Source organism: Manacus vitellinus, unplaced genomic scaffold, assembly GCF_001715985.3.
Source record: "Manacus vitellinus isolate BGI_N305 unplaced genomic scaffold, ASM171598v3 scaffold_74_pilon, whole genome shotgun sequence".
Classification (NCBI taxonomy): Eukaryota; Metazoa; Chordata; class Aves; order Passeriformes; family Pipridae; genus Manacus; species Manacus vitellinus.
The window spans coordinates 154,777-165,322 of NW_021940780.1; the positions used below are offsets into that span (position 1 = coordinate 154,777).

A 10,546-nucleotide genomic window follows, 5' to 3' on the forward strand; every position below is an offset into this window, starting at 1 on the left:
ACAACAGGAGGAATTTCTTCAAAGAAGGGGTTGTTAAAGGTTGGAATGGGCTGCCCAGGGAAGCAGTGGAGTTGCCATCCCTGGAAGCGTTCCAAAAACACGCTGATGTGGCAACTGGGGACGTGGTTGAACGTGGTGCTGGTGATGGGTTGACAGTTAGACTTGATGATCTTAAATGTTTTACCAACCTTAACGATTCTGTAGTTCAAATTCCTGATTTTTTCAGGATTTTATTCAGGATTTTTTAGAGAATTGGGTCAGGAGAGAAAAAATTCATGTTTCAGTTGATGAAGGAGTGTCAGTGGTGCTGCAAATTGACCCGATGAGTTGGGCAGGGAACAGTTTCCTTAATTCCTCAGTTTAGGACCTATACCCTGGTGAGAGGATTGCCTGGTGCTTAATGTGGTTTAAAAGACTTTTCTGAGATTAGTGTTCCTATATTTTACTTTTCCACTGCAATACCCCCAACCTCTCCATAATCCTGTGTCAGGAGAATTATCCCAGTGGCACCTGTTTTCCCAACAGAAGACTGAGGTGAGAGGGAAGGACCAGGAGGCAGTTTGGCTTCCCTGGCCTTGTAGGTGATCTGCAGTGGAGGTTCCCTAAGTGTGACCCGTGGATATGTTGGGATTTCTGGAGAAGTGAAGACCATCTGAGGCAGTCACAGGTCTGGCAGAACTCCCAGTCTTGGTGTGAGGCAACTTCACGTGGGCTTGTTGTGTCCTGGTGTGGATTAGGGCAGAACAGTTCTTACATAAGGAGGTTTTTGGTTTCTTGGTAATGATAAAACCTGATACTTCCTCCTGCTTTTACTGTGGTGTTGGGGCTTTGGAGCAGTGTGGTTTTGCTCTCAGGAATTCCCAAACTGGAGAGTTGGAAGGAAATGATTCTCCATAGTTCTGAAGGAGAAATGATGGAGCTGGATTTTGTTTTAGTGGAAAACCCACAGGGATGTGGATGTGTGAATATATGTGGTCAGTTGTCTGTTGGCCCTCTGGGCATGTGGTGGGGCAGAGTGTGGTCTCACTGAAATTCCTGCAGGGATTTAAATTCCTAGGGGAAGTCTGACACGAATTGGCTGGGGATGTGTTTGATTATAATAATTAGCATTTTTCTTGACTGCTTGAATGTGGGGTGGAAGCAAAAATAATAAATCCTTTGGCTAAAAAAGGTTAGCCAAGATGGAATTGGGTAAGAATTACCATAATGAGGAATTTTTTGTCTGTCATTTTGGTCTCTTATGCAAGGACAGAGCCCTTCTGCTTTGGGAACAACCACTGGTGGCTCTTCTACTTAGTTCCAATTCTTCCCTAATTCCTTTTTTTGTTTGGTTTTGTGGTTTTGGTTTGTTGGTTTTGGTTTTTCTTAATAGTCTTGTCATGATTATGCCATTTTTGGTCACCTTTTGGCTGCCAGATCAGTTCTGTGATAAATCAGCAATTATAAATAAGTCACTGTAAATAAGCAGGGGATGGCTGACAGCAGGGAGCACGTTCAGGACAAATTCAGGAGCTGGAGCTGAGCTGGTCAGAGGTAAAAGGCTTTAAAAATGTCATGTGTCAGCATTGTTTGGGAGTGTTGGACCAGCCTTGGAGTATGGGGAGTTGCCTGACAGTTCAGACTCACTTTGTTGGTGCAGAGCAATAACCTGCTGTGTCCTTTGTGTGCTCCCCCCCTTTGCCCCCTGCCACCCCCCAGAGCTCCCTGGCAGAGACCCTGGACAGCAGCGGCAGTTTGGACGCCCAGAGGACTGACATGATTTACACCATTGAGGATGTTCCTCCCTGGTACCTCTGCATATTTTTGGGGCTACAGGTATGTTCCAAACCAGGGGTTAATTCTCCCTCTGTACCTTCTAAAGCTTGTTCAGTGTTTTCTGCCCAGTTCATTGCATTTGTGTGTGTGAGAATTTTATTCTTCGCCCTCTCGGGTGTTTGAAGAAGGTGTTGAGAGGCTTTTTCTGAAGCTGATCACACACTGAGATCACTGTGTTGATAATGATCTGTTTTCTGCTCCTGCATTTGTGAGATTCACTCAAATATTTAGTCTTATGAGCTGCTGTTAGTAAGTAAGTGAGGAAATGCTCAGCGATGACCTTTAGAAGTGACATTTGGCACTTCTGGAATTAAAGATGGAGAGGGATAATGGTTTAGTCCTGAAATCTTGAATATTAAAGCTGCTACTGTAGTTACTTCAATTCTGAGTAGTTTTTTCAGCAAATACTCAGTGGAGACCTTGAGAAGTGACATTTTGCACTTCTGGAATTAGAGAGAGACGATGGTTTAGTCCTGAAATTTTGAATATTAAAGCTGCTAGTAGTTATTTCAAGTCTTAAGAGCATCATTGTGGGCCTGTCTTGCTGGGAAGCAGAGCAGGAAACTTCTGTGTTCCTTGGAGAATCCTTGGAGTAAGAACATGTGCTTCCTGCAGTGAGTAAGGCTGTAGTAGAGAGCTGGACCCTACTGCCAGCTCAGCCCCTCACTTGTGGGAAGCAGAACAGCTCCAGTTTCATCTCCTTCCTTTCTCCAGTGGTAATAATATCTGTCCCACAGGAATGCTGGGAATTTGGTAATATCTGTAAAACACGTTGAGCTCTCCAAACAAATACATTCCAAAGCATCCTTTTTATTTCTGCCTTTCCTGAAGGACAGGCAGTTCTGGGGGAGTTCTATTTTTACTTGCTTTGCTCAAAACAGTGAATTTGTTTGTTTGTTTGTTTTGCTTCATGTGGTTGGATTGAGAAGGAACCAATGAGTGCCTGGTTTCTGGTCCCTGGGAGCTCCTTTGCACCCTGCTCTGTGTGTGCTCCGGGTTCATTTGTGAGCAGAGGGTTTTTCACATGGGTGCAAGTGAATGCAGCTACTCCTGTGCTTTTCTCTGTTTCCAGCACAGTTACCTGGATACCTCCTGCTCAAGAGCAGCAGCCCTGCAGCTATTTAAATAACCTGGGTTATGCTACAAAGCCAGGGATCATTAGCAACTGGCGAGTGGTAGCTGGGGGAGAATATTTAAAGAAATATTTGAAGAAAAGCTTAGGACCAGGAAGAGATCCTGGGTGGAAATTCAAAATACCCAAAGCAAGAGAAAAGATGGCGATAAATGAATTTATTTTTGAGCAGTGGGTGCAGAATTAACCGAGCTTTTGCCTCTGGCAGCACTACCTGACGTGCTTCAGCGGGACGATCGCCGTGCCCTTCCTGCTGGCCGATGCCATGTGTGTGGGCTTTGACCAGTGGGCCACCAGCCAGTTGATTGGGACCATTTTCTTCTGTGTGGGCATCACCACGTTGTTACAAACAACCTTTGGCTGCAGGTGAGGTTTGGGGCTCGCTGGGGTGGTGGTAAGGCCAGGCACGCGTTGAGGTTTCCGAGATCCGAGAGGGAGGGGATGTGTTTTCAAAGGATGAACACGAGACACAGGATAGGTCAGACACAGGGCAAGCTTTAGAAAGCTGCTCCCAAAAAAAGGTGGATCTGAAATAACAAAGGGCATTCCAAGGGTAAGAAAATACAGCAGGGAAACAGGAGAAGGAGGAGGGAAACTCATGAGAACAGAGAAGGCAGAAGTGTTTCTGGGGAAAAGGAAAAAATTCATACACTGTGGTAAAGAGCAACTAATTTGGGTGTTCTAATTTATTTGTTATTTGTTTCTTGAATGATATTTTATTCTTTCTAGTATTAAGGTGGTTGTGATCAGTCCTGCACCAAATTACCTGTGAAGGGCTTGGCAAATTAAAAAGGTGGGGAAAGGTGATGAGGGTAACATGTAATTCTCTGAACTGAGTCTCTGTTACCTTCCAGTGCATCAGATAATTTGTTTTTATTTGTTAGTTGCTCTGAGTTGCAGGTCATGATCATGCCTGGAGTTAGGAGTACCCACACACAAAGGTGTAGCTTTCCAGGGGTGCCTTCACCTCTCCTTAGGAGGAAACAAGAGCCCACTTGGCAAATACTTGGATAAATCTGGTGTTGGCAAGGACAGGATGTTGTCAGTTTTATTAACATGAAGATAAATCTTCTTTATAAACCTGTGTTTCACAGTGATCACTGCAGAGGTGTTCGATGTGTTTATTTAAACTTTGGGAATAACTAAAACCTGTGGAGTTACTTCTGCATGTTATTCAAGAGGATAAACCAAGAGTGATAAGGAAAACCAGAACCAAAGTGCATAGTTAAGAGGATTCCCTCAGATGCTTCCCTGAATGATTCACGGGCCATTTAGTTCCATTTCAGAACCATTTTCTATTTTCCAACAGCAAGTGGCCAAACACCTCCCACATTTTCCCAGATTTATCTGAGAACCAGGATTTTTGGGTGTCGGAGGTGTCTCAGGGGGTGCAGAAACCAAGCCTGTGGTAGATCAGCTTTTTATCTAAAAATTTGCCAAATATTTCGGGTTTTCCAGTGTAGTCTTTGATTGCTATTTTAGTTAACTTTGATTTGCTGTCTGTTCTTTTTCCTTAAAAAAACCCCAACCTTCCCTATATTTTTTTTGTATCTTACTCAACTCAGGAGATCACTCCTCTATTTTGAGTAAAAAGTTCATTCTGATGACAAAACAACATAGTGAAAATTGTTGAAATTGGAGAAAATTTTCTTTCCTCAATATATTTTCTTTAAGTCAAGACTCCCCAGAGTTAATAATGGTATTTTCAGCCCAATTGGCTCTTTGTGCTGTAACCACAAACCCTCCAGCAGCTCTCCTGGAGGAGCAGAGTTGTCCCCCTTGCTGATCTGAATTTCCCTTTCCATGGGAGTGATGGATTTTCCTCCCATCTTCAATTTGTCCTTTTTTTTTTTTAGGGAATGGAGGGATTGTGGACAATTATAAGATTTAATTGTTCAGCTTTGAGTGCCTCCTCCTTGGATTTGTTGAAGTTTGAAACCTTCCAGTTGTGTTGGAAGTGCAAAGTTGTGGATGGGGATGAGCTCAGAGGGGGGCTTTGTTTTCCTCTACCCCTACTAGCTTTCCTCCTCTGCCTCAAATTTATCAGAAAAGCTTAATTTTCATGTTTCCTGAGACCTTATCTCCTCACATTTGTCATATTTCAGTTTTTTCCCCCTAACTAATTTTGGCTCTTTATTACTTACCATGACTTTATTTTATTTTTATTTTCTTTTTCTCCATTTTATTTTTAAAAAATTATTAATTTAATTTTATTTTTAATTCCTTTATTACTTAATGAGTTATTTTGGGCTCTTTCAGAAATAAAAGGACTAAACTGATGGTCCCATCATATTGAAATTCTCTGTTCCTTGTGTATAATCCCACCCCTGCCCTCCATCTGTTGGGATTTTCCCCTTTTCAGTGGCTCCCACTTGCACTGGAGTTACATTTTTTTATATACTTGAAGGCAATTGTGTTTGGGCCTTAAAATAACTTGTATTTAAGGAGAAAATCTCCACGCTTGGCTGTTTTATAACTATTTACCACGTGGCTGGGGGTTTATGTAAGGCTGGGAATGGGATATAGCAGCAAAGGCCTTTAAATGAGATTTTAAAGTATTCATTGGCAAGTCTGTCAACTGCAAAGTATTTCAGCAAATAAAGGTTTCAAAAGGTCAAATTCCACGGTTGAAAGGTCCTTACAGAAGGATTTAGCTCAGTTATGAGGCAGAGTTGTGGTCAGTTTGGTACCCAGACTGGTTTTAGGAATTCCAGCTATTCCCCAGGTTGGGGGGTGAGCCAGGAGCCTTGGCAGGGATCGAGGGTAATTAGTGACTGAGACAATCAAACCCAGCTTTAATCTACCTCAGGTTTCAGGGTTGTTGCTGTGCCCATCACTGTCTGAGCTTTCCTGCATCCGTGGGACATGCTGGGATAATGAGACCTTTCCAGATGACTTTAACTGCATAAACCCCTCCATCCTCACAGGAGCTGCTGCAAAACTGAGCAACTTGATCATATTGTCATGAAATTAAAATGATGTCCCAGTCAAGCTTTAGGACTTTAAGCTTTTGGGGCTTTAGCTGACTAGCAGTGGGTGCCTGGCTTAACATCCATAAGTCACATTCCAGACTGGAGCTGTCTCTTCAGAAGGAGACGGATCTTGGTTGGCTGATTTTGAGGAATAAGGGTAAAAAATAAAAAAATAAAAAAAAATACCTTTCTTTTTTTTTTTCTTCCCTGCTTGGGGAAAAACCCCACTATTTTGAGTCTGCTGGTCCTTTTGGAACTGTGTCATGTAAGGGTTAAACAGGACGTGCTGAGATCTGATTATTCAGGATATTTAATGTGATACAGAACAATCTGGACCCAGGTCTCAGTACAGCTGAGTTCATCACTGGAGAATGTGTTTGCAAAGTGTATTTACAAGATCTCTGGAGGTACAGAGGGCTGTGTAGGTGGGATGGAGCAGTAACAGCTTGTCTCAGGTGTTGCAGATCTTGCCATGGGCACTAGCAGCTCAGTTTGCTTAATGAACCTGCAAAATAAGGTGAATCATTCACTGAGCTGCCAACCATGTCTTTCTTCCCAGAGATAAAACTGGGATTTGTGCTTGGAGAGACTCCCAGGGGGAATTGCATCCAGTCAGCCATGCTTGGATGGCTCATGAGTTGTATGAAGTTGGAGTTGCTGATACCCTTTTCAGTGGGTTTTTAGGGTGCCCAAGGCCCAAAGTGCTTCCCAGTGGTGCTCCAACTCCTGCCTGTAAACTTAACAACTATTAGTAACATGCTTCTGGTTTGATCTTTTCTGTGTTCAGTGTGTAGAGGATTTTTTCCACGTATTTTTTCTCCTTTGAGCCTTTTCTGGTCTTCCTGTGATTCTGCTGCAGTTCTGTCTCCTCTCCTGGTGTTTGCCCTCCCTCGAGGAGCTTCACTGTGGCTTAAAAGCCATAACATGGAGCAGCTCAGGGGCAATAACCACGTGCTCCACTTTGAGATCTGCTATTAAAGGGAATCTTATTGCAATTACTGTCAGTATTTATAGAATAGTTCAAAGTGAACCTTGTCTGTAGTTAAGTAACATCTGCGTGTTTGTGTTACACGGCCTGCAGTGAGGTCAGTAAACACGTAGTTGATGCTGGTAGATGCTCTTTCAATCTTAAATCTTTTGGGAAGTATAAACACCAATGCTAAGAATGTCATCTTGAAATTCTTGCAGTGTTTGTATTTATTGGTGGTAAGCACCTGGAACATCTAATCTGCTTTTATCAACCTGGCAGTTATTTACACACGCACTTCCAGATGAGTGTCTGAGTGACTGGGCTTGCAGTCATGCAGAGGGGAGGCACTGAGCCTGCAGGCTGCCCCTGGAGAGGGCTTGTGAGCTGTGGTGGGCTGGGAAAAGCTGCCTGTTCAGCAGTCTGTGTGGTGGTTACCCCAGACGGTGCATCTGCATCCCTGAGCTCTGAGTCAAAACCTGACATCACCCCCTGGTGCCTGGAATGACCCGGTGCAGATTGGTAGGAACTTCGTGTGGGTGGTGGTGGCTCTTTGGCTTGGGGAGTCTGTGAGTATTTCACTGGCTGGGTTTGTTTGATGAGGAATTCTCCCATTTCACACTTTCCTGACTGGCTGAGGGTTTGAGTCTCAGTGCCCACCCTCCTGCCACGGTGCTGGGGCACCACTGAATGTCACCACCTCTCCTTTCCCTCCAACAGGTTACCCCTGTTCCAAGCCAGTGCTTTTGCATTCTTAGCACCTGCCAGAGCAATACTCTCTCTGGAGAAGTGGAAATGTAATAACACAGGTAATTGTCCTTTGTGCTTGTTCAGGGGGAAGTGACCAATGGCCCAGATCACTTAAAGTGCAACAGCCAAACCTTCTGAGGGGGAAACTGGAAGAGTTGAGGAGGGAACAGGAAAAGTCTCTCCTCTTACAATGTTAATCTTTGTGCCTTAGAAAAAGATTCCTAAAAATGCCCTTGTGGAGTTCTATTTCTGGGGACTTTTTAATATTAAAAAAATGTTGTCAAAAGAAATCCAACAGTAGCACAAAGTAATTCTTCTGTTGCATTTACATTCCGTAAATGTTCCTTCCCAATATTTGGAAATAGCAAGTTCAGTCGAATCCTTTGAAGTTGAGTAGGAGGAAGTTTGATGTTCAGCATCACCTCAAGACCAGGATTTTTCCCTGTTTAAGTCATACCTGACAGGTTTTGACAAGATTTGGGTGTTCATTTGAGCTCTTCCTTTGCTAATGTCATCATCCTGAAAGGTTTTAACTTCAGAGGGGAAATATGCAGTAAAGCTCATTGGGATGGGGTGTTTGGCTTTGAATTAGGTTAGAAACTGAAGTGGAAACTCCTCTGGCAGTTTTCTTTTTAATGGGGTGTGGTTATTCAGTAACAAGGCTGTGGGCAGTGGGAGGCAGCCCCATAGAGAATCAAGCTACTTGTTTCTACCTAAAGTTCTTCCCAGGGCTCCTTTGGATTCTCTAATAATTTAATTTATATTATCTATGTGTTTAAGCATCTCTGTTGGTTCACATTCAGAATGTGCCAGTAACTGAATACACATCTTGTCGAAAGAAAATCCTGTCTGATAACCTTGGATGGCAAAGCCATTTTCCCACTACTCCAGCCTTTCCAAAAGAGCTTTGCTGCATCTTCCTCTTGGACCTTTTCACCTTCAAAAGATGCCAGTTGGGGTTGTTGCCATGGGTCAGTTCATTCAGTGGGTGACCTAAATTGATGGAGTTGGAGCCTTTGATTCCAGTGTGCACTTGAGTAATTCTCCATTCATCTGTTTATTGGAGTGGGAAGGGAATCCCCAATTGACCTTCCTTCCTGAAAGTTAGGATTTGTTCCCACTTTGGTGTGGTGGGTGGAATGAAGGGTTGGTTCTTGGGGAATGTGAGGCTGTTGCTACTTCATTGGTAGCACTGCAGAGCTTGTTCTCCGTGTAAATCCAGGCTCCTTTGTCAGACCCAGCATGAGGAGGGGGTTATTTTGTGGGAAATGATGGCAGAGTGGCTGAGGAATAAATAAATAAATAAGTACCTGTGTTTTCTTGTCTCCTCTCTGTAAGATATAACAGTTACAAACAGGACAGCAGAGCTGCCGCACACCGAGCACATCTGGTACCCCCGGATCCGAGAGGTAATGTGGGAGTTGCCTTTAGCTGTCCCTCTGTCCAGTTCCAGTTAAGTTTCTCACCCAAACATCTGTGTGTCCTTGTCTTTAAGTTGGTAATTTCTTCTTTCACTGCGATTTCCATTTGAATATATCCCTTTACTCATCTCATGGAAGTCTTTCATCTTTCCAACCTGTTCGTACTGGACAGCAAATACCAGGAGTTAGTTACCACATTCCAAAAGTCGTGCAGTGAAATGCTCAAGTGAGATGCAAACTCTTCTTGTACCTCTGCTTTGTGCTCATTGGCAGCAGTTCAGCTGCTGCCAGACCTGCTGCCTGCTGGCCCTGTGCAGTGGGCTGGCCCCTGGAAGATGAACCCACAGTTTAGCAAAGCTGGGTCATCCCCCAAGAGTTTTTAAGTTGGAGACTCTCCTGATAAGATGTTGATTCTCCCAAGAGACTTGCAGAGCTCCCCCAAAGTCCTTCTCCACTCTCAGCCCTGCAGGGCCCAGGATGAGGGTTGTACCACGCTGGAGTGGTAGATAGCCAGGTCCAAACGAGGGCGTGTGTCATGGAATTTATCTCCCATCCCGTTGCTTTGGGCTGCCAACTTTTTCTTAATTAAAAACAACCCCTCTCTCTTCCCCATGTTCAAACCATAGCTACATCCTGCCAAGAGCCCTGCAGCCAAGAGGGCTGACAGTCTCCTGAGACCACAACGCTGCTCTAATCCAGCTTCTAAGGAGCACTTGTGACCAATGCAGACACACTCTGCCCCTAGGAGCTTTAGGAGCATCACCTCGTGGCGCACCAACCCTTGCCGTTCGATCTGAGAGCTTAAAGGTTAGCCTGGACCCCAGGTCTCCTGTCTGACAGTGTGATGTGCTTTCCACACAGCTTCCAGACTGGCCCACTGGTCTGTTGTGTAATAGTTTTGTGGAGAAAAAAAAACAAACCATAAGTGTTATGCTTAAGCAATAAGTCAGTTAAACATAATGAGCTGTTTTATGACGAAAAATATACTGAGTTCTTCTGTGTCACTGAATTCTTTTTAAGTGCAGTTTGTAATCCAGAGCAGAAAAAGAAACGCTTTGGCTTTGCCTGTCAGAGGGGACTGAGGTGGCTCTTTGCCCTTGTTGTGTGTTCAGATCCAAGGTGCCATCATCATGTCCTCCCTGATCGAGGTGGTGATCGGACTGCTCGGCCTGCCCGGGGCCCTCCTGCGCTACATCGGCCCCCTGACCATCACCCCCACCGTGGCCCTCATCGGCCTCTCCGGCTTCCAGGCTGCTGGGGAGAGAGCTGGCAAGCACTGGGGCATTGCCATGCTGTAAGTACTGCTGGGGGGGGCTCCTGGCTCAGGCCAGAGGGTGGTGAGTTGTCATGTAGGAGTGTTGGGTGTCAGGGAAGCGCTGGGGTCAGCTCGACTGCCAGAGGTGGCATTGCAGTGCTGCCAGCAGGGAGGGACACCAGAGGTGGCATTGCAGTGCTGCCAGCAGGGAGGGACACCAGAGGTGGCATTGCA

At 44.7% G+C, this 10,546-nt stretch overlaps 1 protein-coding gene across 1 annotated transcript in view; it reads left to right on the forward strand.

Moving 5' to 3' along the window:
- The window catches only part of SLC23A2 (solute carrier family 23 member 2), a 56,721-nt gene that overhangs the window by 30,308 nt on the left and 15,867 nt on the right, over positions 1-10,546 (forward strand). The window contains exons 4-8 of the mRNA XM_029964554.1: positions 1,699-1,815; positions 3,156-3,313; positions 7,607-7,695; positions 8,975-9,045; positions 10,170-10,351. Coding sequence (XP_029820414.1) covers positions 1,699-1,815; positions 3,156-3,313; positions 7,607-7,695; positions 8,975-9,045; positions 10,170-10,351 — 617 coding nt within the window. The remainder of the gene's footprint in view (positions 1-1,698; positions 1,816-3,155; positions 3,314-7,606; positions 7,696-8,974; positions 9,046-10,169; positions 10,352-10,546) is intronic.